We start from the raw sequence: 21,435 nt of genomic DNA, 5'->3' as shown, positions 1-21,435 counted from the left end.
TGTATTTCACTTTTTTATTTCAAAACAACTTTAGACAAATGATCTTAGTATACAAATCTTGATTTCTTTTTACACAATATAAAGATAGTTTCCTCATTGCTTCTCAGTACAAAGGTATTTGTTTTACCACTTAAGGATACAACCTCAGAAGTGCTTATTTTACACAAGGGGATAATGAAACAACGTTAGTCACCAAAATGTAGGTGCAATACTACTTATTTTACAGAAATATTCTAGTGTTTTAATCAAATAAAAGTGAACGTGCAATACCAGAACAGTGCAAGTTCAAGTAAGGCCAAGTCAGTAATCCCCACAAGGTCACTGCAAAGGAAGAAAAGAGGTTCAAAGTATTTAGATTTTTAAAAGCCATTTAATCAAACATCTGACAGCAGATTTACCTAAACTTCTTTAATGCCATAAAATGAATGCAAAGACCAAGCAGTGCCATTAATATACCAAAAATTTCTTGTGCCAATTGGTCTGGAGCATGCTAAAACCTTAACTACAAATCTTGGACCATGTAAGTTAATCACTAACATTTATGCCGGTTAAAGTGTTGTGCAGCATTCAAGCATGTCTTATTTTCGATGGTGTGTAGCTTTTATCTATTATTTCATCTTGCAAGAACATATGAAGACAACGTTCATTCTGAGCCAAAGGATGACCTGCAACTCTGAAAATTAAAAATTAAAAGGTTAGTCTTCAAAGGGGTCCATGTGCCCTGTAATAATAATCCCAACATACTTTTACTTTGTCAGTAATTGGCTTCTAAGCATTTTTTAAAAAGCCTAAAATTTTGCATTCTCTATCTTAATTAGGTAAGATTTTTACTTGAATTTTACTCCGCTAGTTGTTACCAACTACAGGGATGTGTGCTAATCTTCGTTTCAAGGCCATTGAGTCAATGCTGTCTGAAGACATTTCTGTTGTCATGTGGCCAGCATGATATCACAGAGTGCTGTTACCTTCCCATCTGCACCTATTTATCTACTTGTATTTGCATGCTTTCAAACTGCTAGGTTGGCAGGAGCTGGAGCAAGGACGGGAACTCACCATGGCTCTCAGGTCTTGAACCTGGGCTGCTGGCTTTCCAGCAGACAAACCCAGTTCTTAACGACTGAACCACCATGCCGTCTCCTATCTTTAATTAAGGTGAAATTTCCTGCAAAGTACCAGTGAACAGGCCCACTGAACTATTTGTGATGGGATAAACAGAAAACAGACGCAAGTCCAGTAAAAGTCAATTTAACCCCCTCCCCAAATTCCAGTGTATTTAAAAATACTGATTTTGATGCCGTGCCTTGTTCATAATTCTGCAAAATTGCACTACATTCCCTTGACAGCTTTTAAGCTATTATATCTAATAGAAGTTTGCCTCTTTTGAATTCACATAAGGCACTAAGAATAAATTTCTGAGATGGCAATATCAAATAGGGTGATGTACTATGGGTCAACCGTGGCTTATTTAACCAATATTATTGACTAGGTTTATCAAAGAGAATTCGGCTGCAGCAAGAATGATTTCCTTCAGCAATGAACTGCCAAAGCAAAAATGTTGCTGTTTAATTACAGGCAGTAGGAAAAGGAAGTTCTTGATAAATACACAGCACAAACCATCTCATTTCCAACTTAGAAGGTTTATAGGGATCTTTTCTGAAGGCCAAATTAGCACACATGTATCTTTAATATCGTCTAGATTCAAGCATACAAATCTGTACTGGGGATCATACTTGCAGTCAGAAATTATAACCAAATTGTTTGTTCGATGATGAGCACACTTATCTCCCCCAGCCTTATTTGTATGATGCTATCTTTACATACTGCAATCTAAGCAATTTGCATACATTAAGAAACAAAACCCAGGTCACTACAAATTCTTCAATTTTTGCAGCAAGCATGTTAAGTGGCTGCCTACTGTTCAGCTTGGATATTGAAACTGCTTTGCAGTTCAACCTGGAAAGTGGTTCAGAAGTCTTTAATAATGTAAACTGAGCTTTTCTTTATATTAGCACAAGCTCCACTGGTCTTGAAAAGACTTAACAGGTCACTGTTAGATGTCAGTAGGTGTAACATATAATCTACTCAGATGTTAACACCATTGCTAGGAACTCAGTCCGGTGTACCAGCATATTGTTCATTACTGAAGTTTCTGTGCAACACAAGAAATAGAATATCCCACTTACTTGTTTATGAATTGTTCAAGCCCCAGCTTCCTCTCTTCTATAAAGGAATCATCAAATATCCCATCATCTCCTCTGAAAGGCAATTGACGAAGAAAAGCTTTTCCGGGTAGAGGAGGTACAACCACCTAAAAAAGAGTTGGCATTTTCAATTCTAATTCTGTTATGCTAAAAATTAAAGCATCGTCAACATTACCATTACCACCATCATTATCGCTGCTGCACAAAGAGCTCTGAAAATTCTCTAAGCACTGTAGAAAAAATTCAGATTCATTCCCTTCCTTAGGAATGTGGCACCAAGATGATTTAGGGTGAAAATACATAATGTTCCAGGCTTAAACACAGCTGTTAGGAGGCAAAATGGCTTATAGTGTACGTGCTCTAATTATAACAAAACACCAGAATAAGTTGGCAATCCTCCCTGCCATCAAATCATGGAAACTCACAGTGCAAACTTTTGCACTGCTAAATTATCATCAAGCATCAAGAAAACTTTGTTGCCTCACCTTACTTTCTCTTTCTAGCTCACTTCGAAGCCATTCAAAATCACTGTATCGTCTCCTGACGCAAGACTCCTTCAATTTGAAGATCGGAAGATTTGTCTGAAAGAAACAACACCCATCACTCTCCATTCACGTGACTCAGTTAGCCACTTTAAGAAGCATGTGGACTTCAACTTCTAGAATGCTGGCTGGAGAATCCAGTTTGTTGAAGCCCACACTTAGTAAAATTGCCAAGGTTCAGAAATCATTTAGCTGACATCTGAGAGCTTATCAATGTTGAAACAACATATGTTTATACAGATATTACACTTCAAATGGATTCCTCAGGTTAGATGAGCAAACTGAAAGCAATAAATGAATATAGTTGTATGGAATGGAGTTGAGCATCCTTTTAGTGGCTGTCCATCAAATATAAAACAGCCCATCTTTCCTAGGCATTCAAAACGTTTTGGAGCAAATCCTCCCAAGGAGTTGTGCAACAAATAAGCCTAAAAAGCACAAAGATACCATCACATTTTATACAATGATCCTAATAACATTTTAGTTTAATTGCAGGACCAAGAAATGAAGGCAAGTATTTAGGATAGGAGTAGCCATTTCAGCTCCTGTTCTCTGTGGTCAGTAAAGTAAATGTTGAATGGTAACAGTTCTCGTGATTCAAGTCTTCCAAGTATTTAAGACTTTATGCTGCCCACTCTATGTTTACTTGACCCCTTAAGAAGAAAGCATGTCTTCCTAGGATCAGCTGTTCCAAATTTATTTTCCTACTCTCAGAAACTCTGCTTTACCTGGTTCCTGATTGCTTGCTCTGACATTAACGTTTGACACTATATTCAGGAAAGATATTATTTGCATACTGTTGAAATAACAGCTCAAATATTCAAATAGCTTTCCCATGTGGATATTAAAATATAGAGAGGACAAGATGGAATCTTCAAGCACCCTACATAACATTGACTCTAGGGTAGGACAACAGATTGTCAGTACACTGCCCTGAGTCCTTCGGGAGAAGGGCGGTATAGAAATAAAATTATACTTATACTTACTATCTTCTTCTATCAATCCTCTAGGAAGCCATCATGCCTACCAGGCTCCATAGGGATTAAGAGTTAATACAGTACTCAAAACTACCCAAGGGTTCAGGAATATTGCCAAAGTTACATTCTCTTAATCCAATTTTATAATATTATGTACAAGATTGTGAAGACTGGTGTTGGACCAGGAGCAGGGAGATGCAAATTCCAGGTCAACTTCAGCCTCGGAAGCTCATTGGGCAACTACAAGTTAATCACTCAGCTCAACCCTTCTCACAAGTGTGTGTGTGGGGGGGGGATAGGAGGAGGGAGCACTATCTATGTTGTCTTGAGCTCCTGTATAAAACGTAAGATATAAACCTGATAAATAAGCAAATTTGAATATATATAAATAATTCTTCACATTCCTTTGGCAGAGAGGCCATCATTTCCTTGCATGCTGGGACAAAGATGGCACAAGGATGGACTATCAGCTTCTCTTGTAGTAGAAGCTAATAAGAGTGTTTTATCACATAGGCGATTTTCTCTAGAATATTAACAGAAAGCTGCATTCAAATCTCTGCTACCGGTGATTTTTGCACCAAAATTACACAGCGTGTTTGGATTTAAAATGAAAAATCCTTTCACGTTACTCAAGAAATCCCAAAAGTAGTTTAAAGATCCATCAATCATACATGTGCCCAATATTAAAGCTGAAAAAGCAGTATTAATATGTACTACCTAGAGCCATGGAAATGTATGAAAATGAATTAAAACCCTATGACTATCATTAAGTGTCATAGTACCTTATGATTCTTGATGAACGTATCTTTTATGTACACTGAGAGCATATGCCAACACAAGACAAATTCCTTGTGTGTCCAATCACACTTGGCCAATAAAAAATTCTATTCTATTCTATTCTAAAATACTTTCTAATTTTCTACCTCAGCCAAATGTATGGCTAATGAGAAGGTTTATCATAAAAAAGTCTGATAAGTAATGTTTCGGGAGAAAAACCCATGTTATCATATACAGCAACATCTGTATGTACAAGGCATGAAACCCAAGCCAAGTTGGGAAGGCACCTGCATTTTCCCAGCTAAGTACAATATGATTTATTGTACTCATGCTTTACAAGAAATATAACCTTAAGAAGCTCTTTTATACTAGAAGTCATACTTGTTTTTGTGAAACTACTTTCAACCCAGTTAGGAAGCACCACTATACAGTTCCTTTGGAGCTCAAGGGAAAGATTCCCAGAAATTAAAAACAATGGATTACTGAGCTCTGATTTCACCTTTTGGCTTATTAACAGAGTTCAACTCTCCAAAATAAGTCATTGTAAGTGTCTAAAGCCTGTACAGTTTTGTGTTTTCTGCAGGTGAGATTTTACCTTTAACATTCCATTTGCTCGGGTTACCTAATCCTCCTTGTTAACTGCTCTTTTATTCAGCAAGTTAAGTTTAAACCCTGAAAGGAGCGCCTCAGAAATTCTTATTTCTTGATGCGGAAGCATATAAAAGTTAATCTCTAAGCAAGATATAAAGGCTTAGTGGTACAGTGCTAAAGAAAAAATGGAATTGGAACTTGCACCTCTCCGTTTTTCTTGAACTTCCAAAACAATCACAATTATTCTCTACTGCATCTTACTTTATTATTTCAAAATAGTTTACTTCTGAAATAGAAGCTGCTTCACATTAGCTGTTTGGAGAGGCAAATATGTGAAAATCTCTGAACTCTAAACATACACACACACACACACACACACACAGATTTAACATTTTAAATTTACGTCTAGCAGATTGTAAATTCATCCAAACTTATAACTAGTTCATTATAGAACCAGTAGAATTTGTTTTAATTGTATTTCTCAATTAGGTCTTCTTTAATTATCTTCGTTTTGCATCTGATTCTGCTTTATTGGAGCCCTCACTCAGTGTTATTGGTGAGGAAGGGAACGAAGATGAATTGTATTAATCCAATAATAATTTCATAGCATTTTAAAATCCAGTGTAAAAACCATGGGAAGTGGAAATCTAGAACCGAGTAGTTAAAATAATAAAATTCAGGAGTCTGATAGATAGATATCTTCAAGTATCTGTCAAATGGTGTTGCATACATGACTGACAAGAACTTTGAAGGGGATATAAATATCTTACTTTACAGGATACAACTAATAGAGAATATGCTCTGTTTGAATGACTAAATTGGAGCCTATGTAACAGGACTTACAGCTTTTTCTGAAGGGGAATACTGCATTTAATTTTTGAGTAACATGCTTAGGACCACAAGATATCAAGTCAATAGAACCAGACAAAGGTTATAATCTGAATACCTACTAATTTATCTTCCACATTTTCCACTTTACAGATAATTCAGTAGCAATTGTGATGACACCTAGGAGTCTTAAGAATTCTGTCTTTTTACAAGACAGAATTCCCCAGAATAATAATAATCAAAATAGCAATAAGATATAGCAGTTCTTACACTAAGGAACAACCGGTAATTAAATAATAGTGAGGCTAAGAAACAACTATGATATTTTAATACTCTCTTCAAATATTCCTATTTTTTGTTTTTAAAATTTAAAGTAGATTTTAAAATACAGTCATGGCCGTAAATGTTGGCACCCCTGAAATTTTTCCAGAAAATGAAGTATTTCTCCCAGAAAAGTATTGCAGTAATACATGTTTTGCTATACACATGTTTATTCCCTTTGTGTGTTTTGGAACAAAACCAAAAAAGGGAGGGAAAAAAGCAAATTGGATATAATGTCACACAAAACTCCAAAAATGGGCTGGACAAAATCACTGGCACCCTTTACTTAATATTTGGTTGCACACCCTTTGGAATAAATAACTGAAATCAGTCACTTCCGATAACCATCAATAAGCTTCTTATACCTCTCACCCGGAATTCTGGACCACTCTTCCTTTGCAAACTGCTCCAGGTCTCTCTTATTGGAAGGGCACCTCTTCCCAACAGCAATTTTAAGATCTCTCCACAGGTGTTCAATGGGATTGAGATCTGGACTCATTGCTGGCCACTTCAGAACTCTCCAGCGCTTTGTTGCCATCCATTTCTGGGTGCTTTTTTTGACTTATGTTTGGGGTCATTGTCCTGCTGGAAGACCCAAGATCTCCGACGCAAACCCAGCTTTCAGACACTGGGCTCTATAGTGCGACCCAAAATCCGTTGGTAATCCTCAGATTTCATGATGTCTTGCACACATTCATGGCACCCAGTGCCAGAGGCAGCAAACAATCCCAAAACATCAGTGAACCTCCACCATATTTCACTGTAGGTACTGTGTTCTTTTCTTTGTAGGCCTCATTCCGTTGGCAGTAAACAGTCGAATGATATGCTTTACCAAAAAGCTCTATCTTGGTCTCATCTGTCCACAAGTCGTTTGCCCAGAAGGATTTTGGCTTACTCAAGTACATGTTGGCAAACTGTAGTCTTGCTTTTTTATGTCTCTGTGTCAGCAGTGGGGTCCTCCTGGGTCTCCTGCCATAGCGTTTCATTTCATTTAAATGTCGACAGATAGTTCACGCTGACACTGATGCTCCCTGAGCCTGCAGGACAGCTTGAATTGCTTTGGAACTTGTTTGGGGCTGCTTATCCACCATCTGGACTATCCTGCGATGACAACTTTCATCAATTTTTCTCTTCCATCCACGCCCAGGGAGATTAGCTACAGTGCCATGGGTTGCAAACTTCTTGATAATGTTGCGCACTGTGGACAAAGGCAAATCTAGATCTCTGGAGATGGACTTGTAACCTTGAGATTGGTGATATTTTCCCACAATTTTGGTTCTCAAGTCCTCAGACAGTTCTCTTCTCCTCTTTCTGTTGTCCATGCTTAGTATGGCACACACAGACACACAATGCAAAGACTAAGTGAACTTCTCTCCTTTTTATCTGCTTTCAGATGTGAGTTTTATATTGCCCACACCTGTTACTTGCCCCAGGTGAGTTTAAAGGAGCATCACATGCTTGAAACAATCTTATTTATCCACAATTTTGAAAGGGTGCCAATGATTTTGTCCAGCCCATTTTTGGAGTTTTGTTTGACATTATGTCCAATTTGCTTTTTTCCTCCCTTTTTTGGTTTTGTTCCAATGCACACAAAGGGAATAAACATGTGTATAGCAAAACATGTGTTACTGCAATACTTTTCTGTGAGAAATACTTCATTTTCTGGAAAAATTTTAGGGGTGCCAACATTTTCGGCCATGACTGTATAATTGATTTACAAAAATTGAATTTGGCTCAAAAATATTACAGTGGATATTTTAGGAATTGTTTTGATAATAATACACGGCATATACATTTGTTATGTACATATACCTGTACATTTTATTTATGAAGTCACTAGGAGACAATTTATATTCTGAGACTTTATGACCATTTCTATTAGGGATGACCATGTTTATTAGTGTTTATCTCTTTTATTCTCCATAAATAAATGAATAGAGGATTTAGAGGGATGGAATTAGTTTAGATCAACAGTCTGAATATGAATGCAGACAAAATGTGGACAAGAGAATCCTTAAAGGGTGAAATTTGACAGAGACTACACTTTTAAAAAATCCAATATAATTTGGCATAATTCCAAACATCTACATAGGAAAGAGGAAGGAATTATAAAGAACAAGCAAACAGAATACATTTCTGTCCTTTGAGGAATGCATTTCTGGTTCTGAGTATACTTTCAGTTTCATCATCTAATGATAAAAGATGTCAGAAGGATACATTCAAACATGATATTAATTGAACATGAATGTTTTCAGAGGGACTAAAGAACTAGACGAATTGGTGATCATATGACACCATATTGATATCTGCTGCTAAATTAGATTTTAAGAATGTCCTTATCATAATAAGATGCTCCAAAAGAAATCGGAGTACATATAAAATGTCCACTGATTTATAAGAATGGCATTTTTGAATTTGTTATTCCATTGTTTCATAAATAACTATATTTGGCTCCATCGCCTTCCTTCAGTTTCCTATAAAAACAGGTTACTGAGAGGTATCTCAATTCTAGATCTTCAGAAAGATACAGAATCTAAACTTCAGATCCAGCAATGGTATCTATCCAGTAACAGATGTTTAAGACAGATAAAATGCCAACAAACACTCTGTGGATTTTCCTACTATTTTAAAAGTAGTTTAAATCCTTTAACATAACTTTTTTTTAAAAAAAAATGAAAGGGTCAAATGCTTATCTACACCCCAATTTTTTCCATCAGCATTTCTCAAGATTAAATGCCGATACTATGTAAAGTATCACCCAACATACTTCTCCAAATCAGGAGGTAGTTTTTCAAAAGCTGGATTGAATTTTGAAATTCTTTATTCCAGTGACCAATATGAAAAGAAATAAGCCAGAAAATAAGAAAAAATATCAACCAATGCTTCTAACTAGTTTTTGAAAAGGAACCAGTCAGCTGTTATATTATTGTTGCTCCCCTTCATTTTCATGTTGTTGCCAATGGGAATGGATAAGACTGTCTCAGTTACTGGTGCCAAAGCCAAAACAAGCTGCCTTGTGGGCCTATTACTGTGGCCTTGCTACTTTCTTTCAAGAACTTGACTGAAAGATCTCCTGGAACTGGATAAAGCTATGCAGTTTGCCAATCTGTTTCCCATCCACACAAAACATCTATCAGCCTTCTAAAATGAGCCCACAATCTGCAAAAAGATGACTCCTGCTGGCCACACAACAGAAAATCCCATCCTTCTGAGGATTACATAGAAACATAGGCTGCTGTTCTTTGGTCAAATAACAAAAATATCCTAGTAAGTACACTGGCAGAACAAGCTATCGTTCTTCTGTCAGCTTCTTGACCAGAGTCAAGAGCATCTCTGAAAGATGGCGCAAACCTCTCTTCCAATGACCTCTTCTTCCTTAGATGGCCACCAGAGTTATTATGCAAGTTGTTAATAGAAAGCTGGGGTATATCCATTTGTTATAAAGTACGCCCACAAAATTAAACCTTGAACTCTGAACTTGGAAAGACATGAAGAATGTTAAAGCATAACACCCAGAGAATCTCTAGAAATGTGTTTCTTTAATACTTAATTTAATTATCTGAATCTCCATAAGAGACTTCTGGTTTTTTTTATTAGCTGCAGTTTATTTTTAAATCAATCACATGAGCACCTGACTTTTTGAGGGACTCCGCAAGTAACATAACCCAAAATGCAATGTTTTGACAAGAGGCCCAAACACCAATGAACCAGGAAGATGATGGGATTGTCAATTAAGATACTGATTTACAAAAGCAGAATGGAAAAGGTCCACAGTCAGAAAATTATAGTGATCTATATAGCACTCAGGCTACTGCTGTACCAAAGAAAAGAATCTGATATGCCACTTGCATTGTGTAGACTTCTCATTTTACTTCACAGAAAAACTGTTCTCCTTTTGGGCAATTTCTCGAAGTCTATAGCACACCTGCAAGTAAAACTCCACCCCGCCCCCCAAGTCTCGCTGAACAAAGACACTGTTACCATAGCACCAATTTGAAGAACAGACTATGGTAAAATTCTATTGGCAACTCAATTGCTAGCAGAAAGTAGATACTACTAATAACTCACAAAATACTCCAAGAACCTTGTAAAGTCATGCTATTAGGGAAAATATATAGAACAATCAAAACAGCACATTTGGGGAAATACTACAGAGACACATTATGAAGCAGGTACATTAATGTTCTTTTACTGCCTCCTGCTGGTTAATTCCTTTTGGTTAATACTATTGGGATACATGACAAACTTCAACAATTTTCTGAAGAAATGAAATTGGATCTTCAGCGTATTTTAAGTATGAGAACAGACAAAAACGCCTTAAGCATTTTTATTAATTCTGTCCTTTTCAAGAAACAAGGGCGGTACAGAGGCCAGAATGAGAAAGTAAGTAAGTCACGGTATAACCATTTGTAGAAACAAGCACCAAAGATTTTTAATTCCCAAAGCAATCTTACCTCCCAAGAGTCTGCATGAACAGGCATGTTTCTTAATAGTTGCCTAACCACTGTCTATGGACTAAGCAAACTTCCCACAGGAGAGAATGTCATAATCAGGCAGTCACAGCAAGAACTACGCTATCAAATATGAATGAATGGAGAGAGAGGGGGGGGGGAGAGAGAGAGAAATAATTTCATTTTTTTGCCTAGATTCATGACTTTTCACATTTCCGTGTTAAATGTAATTCTATTTGTTTTCACCTATTGTTCAAGCTTGTTTAGATCTTTATTTTTTCCCTTTCAGCCACCACACTTAGCTTTGATCATTTGCAAATCTGATCAGCATTCCTTCATAAATATTATTTATAAATATGTTGAAAGCACTGCTGGGTTCTGAACAGATCCCTGTAGTGTTCACTTTATTTGGGATGTTTTTCCAAGTAGATTTGATGCCATTTATAACTATCCTTTAAGTATGATATTTGACCTAACTGTGGACCCATCCAGTGGTTAAGATGTCAAATCCATATTTGATCATTTTGTTAATAAGGATACTGTGTGAGACATTGTCCACGGCATTTTCCTGACCAACCAGGCTAATAAATCCATCATAAAAGGAGATCAAGTTAGATTGACATGACTTGATCATCATAAATCCATATTGAGGTTTAGGTTATTTGAAGGTCTGTACATTATCAACGTTCTGAATTGGGCATAGGAATTTACAAGCAGCAAATACAGTACTTTATGGTTGCTAGAAGAATCAAATTAATTTCCCTATTTTGTAGTGGTTTCCAGAACATTTTCAATATAGAGGGCACTGCAGTAACTCAATAGAGAATATATCAGGACATGTGTAACTGAAACCAGACTATCTTCAGCCAAGAAAAATCTAAGCCTAGCTACCCAGCTGAAGCTGGACATAGGTAGCCTCAATTGTTAGGTATACTTATCCCTGTAGTGACAGATCTGTACAGAAGAAAAATGTGATCATCCCCTCTGTAAGAGCATTATTTCATGTAGCATACAGTATTTCTCCAATTCCCAAATCCAATAACCATTTCCTCTGAATTAGATTTCAATTATACACACTACAAGTTTCTACTACTATACGATTTAGTCTTCCTTTAAGGTGTGACTTCATTAGGAGTTGGTCATATGAAGAGATGTTAAAAGCTAGCCTCTATTTTTCATAGCCATGAGCTACTGCCACAAGGTTATCCAAGAAACAAGAGGTAAGTATACCCGCCTCATCTGGAGACACTTAAAAACGCTGCCAGCACTTTGGCGCTGTGTTTGCTTGGTTCCACATTTCAGCTCTCCATCATTTTAGTCCAGTTGGATTCTGTTCCCCATTCCTGATCTAACCGTACTTGGCCAGAAATACCCTCTCGCTATCTAATTGTATTTCTCCTTTCCATCACCCACTGAAGGTGGTTCCAAATAAGACTAATTCCAAGCAGGAGAGTATATGTAGTAATCAAATCAGTTAATAAAAGCCATCATCTCCCCCCCCCTTTTTTTGTAAGAGAAATGGGCATAACCACTGTCATCAATTCAAGCCTAGTAAGTTGCTGGTCTATGTTACATATGATTATGAATAATCACATAAACAGAAGATGAAACAGCCTTGGTTCAGGGACAATCACCTAGCAGCAATTATTTGTGCTTCAAACGTTAGAGCTGAATTTAGAGATTAACAACTAGAATGATGAGAAGAACTTAATTTTCCAACTTCTCAATTGTAGGCTAGTCTTTTAATATTACTGATGACAGTAGATGAATGTGCACAGATTGGGCCAGCTTGATCTAGTGGTTAAGATGCCAGGCTAGACACAGGAGACTGTGAGCTCAAGTCCCATGTTAGCATGAAAGCCAGCTGGGTGACCGAACTATGTGAGGTGAGTTGTGAGAGTGACTGGCCTAAGGTCATTCTCTCTCAACCCAACCCAACTGAACCCACTTCACAGGGTTATTGCTGTGGGGAAAACAGGAGGAGGAAGATGTGTAAGACATGTTCGCTGCCTTGAATTATTTGTAAAAATAATAAAGGCGGGATACAAACAAAGAAAGAAAATCTCAGCTATGAATGCATTCACTTTTAAGAACAGATCTCACATTCAAATAGCATGAAATCCCCTCAGAACTAAGGGACTTCTTTTTCCCTAGTTTGCTAACCATGATAAATTTCTATGTAGCTGGAAAGCACAAAAATAGGGGAGGTTGATGAAGCTCAATTTGACAGGAAACCTGGCTACATACAATCTTAATGTTTGCCCATGGGCTTTAACATGATTAACTGTCTCAAAGGTGCTTTTTCAAGAGGCAACTGGACTTTCTGATTTTTCTTTGAAGACTTTTTACTTCTCATCCAAGAAGCTTCTTCAGCTCTGACTGGATGGTGGGGAATGGAAGGATTTATACTTCTTGCAGGCAGTTGCATTCTTTTTAGAGAGCCGTTGAGGTCACTTGGAGGTTTATCTGTATCCTCAGGGTCACCTGAATAATGCAAATGGGTGTGGAGCCTTCCTGGAACTCTTGAAAGGACTGTGTTGTAAATTGGAGATCGATGATGTCATATCCCTCCCCCTCTGTTGAGAGAGGGCTGTTCAATTTTGTCCAGCTGTCTGCAAGGAGTATAAATCCTTCCATTTCTCACCATCCAGTCAGAGCTGAAGAAGCTTCGTGGGTGAGAAGCAAAATGTCTTCAAAGAAAAACCAGAAAGTCCAGTTGCCTCTTGAAAAAAGCACCTTTGGGACAGCCATGACCTGGATGTCTCAGAATCTCCATAGACATGATTAACTGTCATTTTCTTCTAATTTATTATTAATAACAGCTAACCTCAATTTGTTGGAATTAAATAAATAGTAGTTCAAACCAATCTTATAGTAGCATTATTTGTGTATGATTTTATATACACAAGTAGCTAGAGCTGGAAATACAGAAATAGAGTAAGATGACATTCAGTCAAATATAGACTTGCAGTGCAATCTGATCTCTTTTTTTACCAATGAGTAAGATAGACTGTAATCATTTGCATTTATGAATATATGTACTTCTTCAAACTAGAAAAGTTGCATGACTTTAAAAAAATATTTCGTAGAGAGCTGAGGAACAGCTTTAGATGCTCTATACTCCAAAAACCTGCCTTCAAAATGTTAGTTTATCTATGGAATTAGAGCCAATTTCAATGGATTGTTGGGATCTGAAATGCTCTAAAACATTCTCCACTTTGAATTTTGAGATGGTAGAATACAAATGAGATTCCTTTTTTATTTGTTTATTATTGCTTTAAACTAATAACAGAAAAAGAGAAAAAAACAAAGGGAACAAAACCCAAAAATATGTACATTATTAAAAAACGACATATAAGCCTGATTATTATATATGTGTGTGTGTGTGCGCTCATATACACAATCTTTGTATTAATAATTATATAAATAATTGTAACTCTTTACTGTTGTAAAGACTCTTAACTAGCAAATGTCACCAGTTTTCCATTAGTTACCCCAAAGTTTTCAAAGAACAGGAACTGGCTTAATAGAAGCAAGGGATTTTTTTTAAAAAAAATGACGACCTTGTTAAAGGAGAATTCCATTAGAAAGCAAGCCTTATTTTATCACAACGGCAACCCAAACAATGCATGAAGTATTATTTTAGTCATCACCTGCTATTTACTTTGTTTCAGCTCTTCTCCATTTCAGCTAAAAATTCTAAAGTAAAAGTGGAGTGCACTGCTAATTTCTTTATCTCCCCAAGACTCCTTAAAACAAGAAGCCAAAAGGGTAAGAGGAACATGTGTTCAGATAGAGTACTAAATCAACTTATCAATGAAGATATTTTGGATGGCATATTAAGACAGTAACTACTTTTTAAAACATTTGAGCACGAAAGAATAAATCCATTTCCTTTATATTAAAGTTAATATACGTGAAGTGGTAAATATAATACCTAATAGCTTTTGAGTATCTAATCTGAGACTTGCTAAGAAAGGCAGGTTCCATTAGAAGTTTCAATGATAACTTTTAGTTAAATGAAGGAAAGATATCTGACCTTGTCTTTTGTGAAAGACACGTACTGCAGATTCATGTACTTGATACTAGTTATTTTCACAAAGCTTCCCAAGCTCTCAGAAATCAAGTGTAGTCTACAAATTAATTTTAACCTTGGGATTCTGAGATACTTGTAACCCAACAAGTTGTAGTCATAGATGACATCAAAGAAAGAAAAAAAAAACGAGTTTGGTAACTCAAGAACAAGGAAGAACAAATTCAGCAGTTATTCATCCTAAAGCTTGGCAACATAGATACATAACATATGTAATCAGCAGGGTGGCTTCACAATCCTGCCTTACAATGGCTGGACTTACTCAACACGATAAACCTTAACTAAGTCATATTATGACTTGAAATGGTGTGTGTAACCAACAAAAATAGGAGTGTAGGATATATTTAATTCAGGAGGAACACTTTTCACATTCAGCAGATATATGCTGAACTGGAAATATGCTATTTGGTCCAAAAAAAAATGAGGCATCATCCAAACTGTAACCTGTAAATGAAGAGTATATAACCAAGCTGGGAACAAACAAAATTGTCCAGTAGAAATTGGGGGTACACACACATATATCATTTTTAGATAAAAGAAAAACCCAACATTTAAAATAGCCATATTTAATATTTCTATTAAAAAAAGACATTTGTACAACTGGAAGTAATTTACAGGTAGTCCTCACCACCAAAATTTGGGACTGGCAACTGTCGCTAAGCAATGTAGTCATAAAGTGAAACATTTCACAATATCCCAACATATGCTGTGGTCATTAAGGAAATCACCCACAATAATTAAAAGCCAACTGCGACTCGCAACTTCTTGCCAGTTTCCCCATGGATTTTGCTGTTTGGAAGCCCACTGTGAAAGTCTCAAACAGCAATCATGTGGCCATGGGACAATGTGACCATCATAAATGTGTCCCCAATGCACAATTACATGACTGTGGGGATGCTGCTATGGCCACAACTTTAAAGTTTGCTTGGAAATCTCCTTCCGCAACATCGTAACTTCAAGCAGTCATATATTTATATATTTCTAAACCATCCATTTTCCTCAGAAATTAATATTGAGCCTTAATTGTAAATAAACCCATCTTTAATTGAAGAATTCTTCAAGTCTCACAATAGCTGTGTTAATTTTTCAATCATTATTGCCTCCCATGCTTTTAAATATTACTATGTTGGCTTTTGAGGAATCTAAGATTTCAATGCAGCAATTCACATAGTCAATATACAGTACAGGTAGTTCTCAAATTAATGACAGGCTGCTTAAAATCCCGAAATTATGATAGACCCCCCCCCCCCCCAAAAGATACATACAACCCAGTTCTGAAGTCCCCCTCCACATGATCATGAGACTGCATTTCAGGCACTTACCAACCAGCCCACATTTACAGCACCCTACAGTCACATGACAGTAATCTATGATGTTTTTGCCAAAAACTGGCATTTACTTGTTTTGGGTAAAAATGTCCCATAGCGATCAATGAGTCCACTCAATGACCATGGGTTCACTTTAAGACTATAGTGATTTGCTTAATGACCACCGCAAAAGAAGAGGTACTGTAATAAAATTGGGTCAGTCATGTGATGGCTGCTTTATGACCATTACGACTTATTACCATGAGCAAATTCCATTAAAGTTGTAAATTGAGGACTACCTATTGTCTGTTGCAATTTACTGGTGCGACACTCAGGACTGTTCCTTTTGAAAGTTGCATTTGTTCTTATTAATGCCGGCTTTGTTATAGTAGCAATCCAGGCCATATTGTACAGGTATTGGCGGCTGGCACTGATCCGTAAGACCGAATTAACAGTTGGAATGCTTAATTTATAATTCATATAAATAGCACTTATGAACAGAAACACAGTTCCTGCAACATGGTTCCCAAAGTATTTCCTGCAAGAAATACAATAACCTTTGATTGGGTTAATATTTTTTGAAGAAATTGAACAATTTCATTTATTGGATTAGTTTAAGATCAAAGGTTTTCCTAGAACAAGTACAACCAAATATGTGGCAGTGTGTAAGAAGGAAGCACGGCAAGAAGGCTTCATCATAAGTTGCCATCTCAGTATTTCCTCATGTAACGTTAAAAAAATGCTGTCTTAGAACAAAATATAGTTTTGGTCCACCTCATGCAGTATTGCCTACTCAGTCTAAAGCAATTCTTTCAAGTTATTAAGACACAGGTTTTCCTAACCACCTCATCCTTGTATATTTATAACCTTTATAGGTAGTCCTTATGATAGTTGAGCCCAAAATTTTTGTTGCTAAGCAAGACAATTAAGTGAGTTGCACCCCATTTTTATAACCTTTTTCCCATAAGCAACTCTCTGCAATTGTTGAGTGAATCATGTGGTTGTTAAATGAAACAGGCTCCCCCCATTAACTTGGTTGGTTGGAAACCAGTTGGGAAGGCTACAAATGGCATGTCCCAGGACAGTGCAAATATCATAAATACATGCCTGTTGCCAAATGCTCCAATTTCGATCACAAGTCCATGGAGATGCTGCAATGGTCATAAGCGTGAAAAATGATCATAAATCACTATTTTTAGAGCTGATGTAACTTTGAACAGACACTAAACTAAACGTAACTATTGAAGAATAAAAGTTGAGGAATACCTGTATATAGGTGCCCCTCTTTTAACCAACTCTGGGTGGCTCTCAATCAAAAGTTAAAACAGCATATTAAAACTGTAAAAATTAAATATGTTAAAAACAAAAACCTGGTGCCAAGTTAAACGTGATGTGTAGTCACTTTATCTTATCCCAACACTTGGAAGTAAAGCCAGGTCTTCAATGCTTTTCAGAAAGCTAAGAGAGCAGAGACCTTCAGGGGGGAAGGCTGTTCCATTGAGCAGGGGCTACCACACAAAGTTCCCATAAGATGGCAATATTTAGGGTGACTAGAAGTATGCCCACCGTATCTGATCTAGTAGCATAAGTAGATGTCCTTAGGGCAGCGATGGTGAATTTCTGATATGCATATCAAAGGTGACATGCCACACATCAACACTTCACAGCTTTAAAAACCGGTGTCTAGAATCTTGAATTGCACCTGGAAATAAACTGGAAGCCAATGCAGTTCACATTTCAGAGTATTACATGGGCAAACCTAGGCAGCCCATTATTGTGTGCACTGATGCATTCTAGACCAGTTGAAGTTTCCAAGTGATCTTCAAGGGCAGCCCCATGTAGAGCTCATTGCAGTAATCCAAACAGAAGGTGACCAAAGCATGAGTGACTCAGAGTCAGGCCTCCTGGTTCAAGAAAGGGCGCAATTGGAGCACTAAATGAATCTGTGCAAAGCCCCTTCCCCCCCCAAGCAGAGTTACCACTGCTCGAGGCCCCCAAACTGCATACCAGCTCAGTCCAAGGAACTGCCACTCTGTCCAGAGTCAAAATGACCCTATCTCAGCTGATATAGTACTAACCACCAGGCATGTCTTAAGTACACACATTAATCTTCTTTATCTACTCACATACAGAGATAAGATATATTCCAAGTTCTTTCTAACTTCAGGAAACAATAAGCACACCAGTCAACAGATTTGTCAACCTCTTCAACTTTTCTAGAAATGTGTGAGTACAAAAGATCAGGGACCAATGCCAGCCATGTTTGCTTCATATCAAACTTACAATAAAGGCAAACATCTAAAATATGTTTACTTTATGATAATTTAAGGAACTGTACAACTCTCCAGGATTGCATATGGCACGTTAAAATATTTGTTTTTTAAATGTATAATCTAAAGCTTTGGTGTTTAGGAGGTGAAGGACAGAACAAGTTATCAAAACAAGTTACTAATATATTTAAGAAGCAATCTGTATGATCCAGGTGTAGGTCCTTATCTGTTATAATTTCTTTGAAGACATAAATCCTCCATACCAAGAGTGAGTTGACACACTCTTTTAAAACCAAATAGCCTTGAAATTATCTCTTCATGATCATGGAGATAAGATGAATGTGAGGTATCCACAACAGAATATATTCTCTTGATTAGTCTTTAACTTACAAAAATGCAGGCAGCCAAGCAGAGAAATACCATTCAAAGGAGATAGTCATTAGGACAACACACATCCTTAACAAAGTCAGGCTGGGCTTCCTTTTGTGGTACAAAAGGAACTATGGACACACTAGAGGGAAGTGAAAAAACAAGCCTATGTTTCTGTATTCAGAGGCAATTCTGACAAGTTTTCATCAGGTAGTCCCGCAACAGACAAACCACTATAAAACTTTCCTTATAGGCATTCAGGGAACATTTTACTGGCCATTTTTCTAAAAAAATAACCTTTTTCTTGTCAAATGACCAGGAAATTTATATTTCTTTTTTATATAAGGATCTAGAATCAGAACTTTGCCTGATAATTTTCCAATGGTACTGAAGGCCCTGAAAAATTGAGAACCCAAGAAAAATCAGGAAAAAGGAAGCCCAGGGACTTTCTGCTTTTCCAATGGAAAATTTGAAAGATTTTAGAGAATACTGAAAAGCTCCCTATATTTTCTTTTTTGAATGAGAGAAACATTTTATTCATTGTAGTGAAAGGCAAAGATTACTGAAAGACTGCCATCAAATAGCAATACATTACTGAAGCATTGGATGTTTTTACTGTTTTATAAACGTAATTATAATTTAACACACTCCTTAATGTTGTCTGTGTTACCCTTTTTAGTACAAAGGTGTATTTTTGTAATATGTACTAATATTTGCAATTTCACTTTTAGAAAATTGTATTTGAATTCATTTACAATTGTACCCTCTTTCTGAGTAAATACACAGGATTCTTTAATACAGGATGGATATATTTGAGAATGTTACATACAAATAGGAGTAAAAGTTAAATGCAGACATGTACATTTGTGATAAGTTTTCTGTTTTTTTCCCCCTTGGATAACACATTCAAAATTCCTGGAAAGATAGTCTCCTAGAGAGAGAGTAACTTAAGCACTGAAGTACTGTATCAGAAAGATTGCGAAACCCACACAGAAGTGGGAGAAATCAGCTGAGGTTCTACTTTGCATAATTCTTATGCCAGATCAGCACATGGCTACAGCACAGACAAATGCAAAGCCAAAGCAAACTACATTTTGGGCAGAAGAGATAACAAACACCGAACTATTCGGTTTTGTTTTTTTTTTATTTCAAGCATTTGAAAAGTTCACCAATAACTGGGAGCTTGACTTAGCTTTAAGAATCCTGCTCCATGTGGTTTTTAATCTAATTCATTTTGCATGGTAGAGTAGGCAGGGAGTTAAAAGCTTGAATCCAGCAGGATTCAAGACTGTATTTACTTTGAGCACATTAAACTGTTTGCATTAAGCATGCCCTCCCCACCCCCAAGTCACCTTTGGCAACAAGGAATCTCTCTTAGCCTCAATTAAGCATGCCAGGGTGAGATAATGGAGAGCAATCCATGGGGGACCTAGAAGTGGGGCATCTTATCTACAAACCTTGCCTGAAAGTGCTGGGCCCATAAAGATCTTCCTTCCTGTGAGGAGGCAGAAGGACAAGAAAATGAGAAAGAGGAGAGAGTAAGGGGGACCCTTTAGCAGGAATCTTCCCCAGGAAAGGCTTATATTGACAGCACAAGGAGGGGGAAAGAGTAACGGGCCCTACACCCCTTTGAGAACTCGAATCGATCCCCCAAGCTCGAAAAGCCAGGCGTTAGTTTCCCCCACCACCACCCGCCTCTTCCCCAAAGGAACCCAGTCCAGTCTCCTCTCTCCAGCCCTCCAAGGCAGCCGCCTCACTGAGATCTCTCACCTTGACTCTGACCTCGTAGGTTGTAAAGCGCCCCCGCCCAACCCCCACCGTCTGGGGGTTGCTGACGTCGATCTCCAGGAAGTTGCTCGGGGGCCCGTAAGCGTCGTTGAGGTTCTGCGGCTTGGTTATGAGGCGCCTGGTGTCCGCAACGGTCTCAGCCATTTCTCTCGCCCTCCGCCTTTTGCGTCTGTCCAGTCGGGCGTAGCGGAGCCTCGCCGAGACAAGCCGCCGCCGCCAAAAGAGAGAGCAGGGCGGGGTCCAGGGCCGAGGGAAGGGAGAGGAGGTCGCTCGGCCGCCGGAACGCAACCGCCCTACCCCCTCCCGCCTTCTTATTTACGGGCGACCTGCCGCCGCGACGCCCCCGCGACACGCTCTGGCCCAGCCGCCGCCCGCGCACGGGGGGGGTGGTGGTGGTGGTGATGATGGTGGTGGAAGCAACCCAGCGCGTACGCAAAGCATCTTGGGACTTGTAGTTTTCCCTTTGCCAGGGGTCCCCTGAATGACGAGGCCCAGAGAACCGCTCGCGAACTATAATTCCCGAAATGCTCTCTAGTCCTGGCCAGGGAAAGTCAAGAGAGTACAAGAGAAACCTAAAGGCTTGCTTTGAGAAATCTCCGCGGGGGGGAGAGGGAGAAGGGAAGGACGGACGACTCGGAAGCCGAAGGATGCTCAGCAGGGAGAAGGCAGGGAGGTGGGCTACCCTGCTCGGTTTGTCCCTAGGATGGATGCTTTGAATCAGAGCAACGTAAAAGTGTGGGACGTAGTCCTAAATGTATGGAAATGTCATTAAGGTGGGATAGAAAGTGGAAAGATCTGTCGGGTTGTCAGCCCACCAATCTCATATTTAGTAATTAAGTGCGCCAGGGAAGGCAGCAGAGATTAGTCCTATATGCAGAGGAAGGGATACAGGCTTTAGGTGTGTCTAATTCTGTCTGGCA

The 21,435-nt window shown here is 38.1% G+C and overlaps 1 protein-coding gene across 2 annotated transcripts; it reads right to left on the bottom strand.

Moving 5' to 3' along the window:
• On the bottom strand, positions 1–20,874 carry SNX3 (sorting nexin 3). 2 transcript variants are annotated; one of them, XM_070953553.1, is made up of 5 exons: positions 20,498–20,874; positions 2,687–2,782; positions 2,184–2,308; positions 538–673; positions 1–321 (listed from the first exon to the last, which is right to left on the bottom strand). In XM_070953553.1, exons 1-4 carry the CDS (start codon positions 20,657–20,659, stop codon positions 568–570), a joined length of 489 nt encoding a protein of 162 aa, XP_070809654.1. In that variant the 5' UTR covers positions 20,660–20,874; the 3' UTR covers positions 1–321; positions 538–567. The 2 variants fall into 2 exon arrangements, with proteins under 2 accessions (XP_070809654.1, XP_070809646.1); XM_070953545.1 differs by having other exon boundaries at positions 1–673.
• Positions 20,875–21,435: the final 561 nt, after the last annotated feature.

The sequence above is a fragment of the Pituophis catenifer genome, unplaced genomic scaffold (genome assembly GCF_029215685.1).
Source record: "Pituophis catenifer annectens isolate HBS135680 unplaced genomic scaffold, rPitCat1.0.hap2 SCAF_1, whole genome shotgun sequence".
Classification (NCBI taxonomy): Eukaryota; Metazoa; Chordata; class Lepidosauria; order Squamata; family Colubridae; genus Pituophis; species Pituophis catenifer.
The sequence above is the reverse complement of the archived record's forward strand: the minus strand, read 5'-3'. Positions and strand labels throughout refer to the sequence as shown.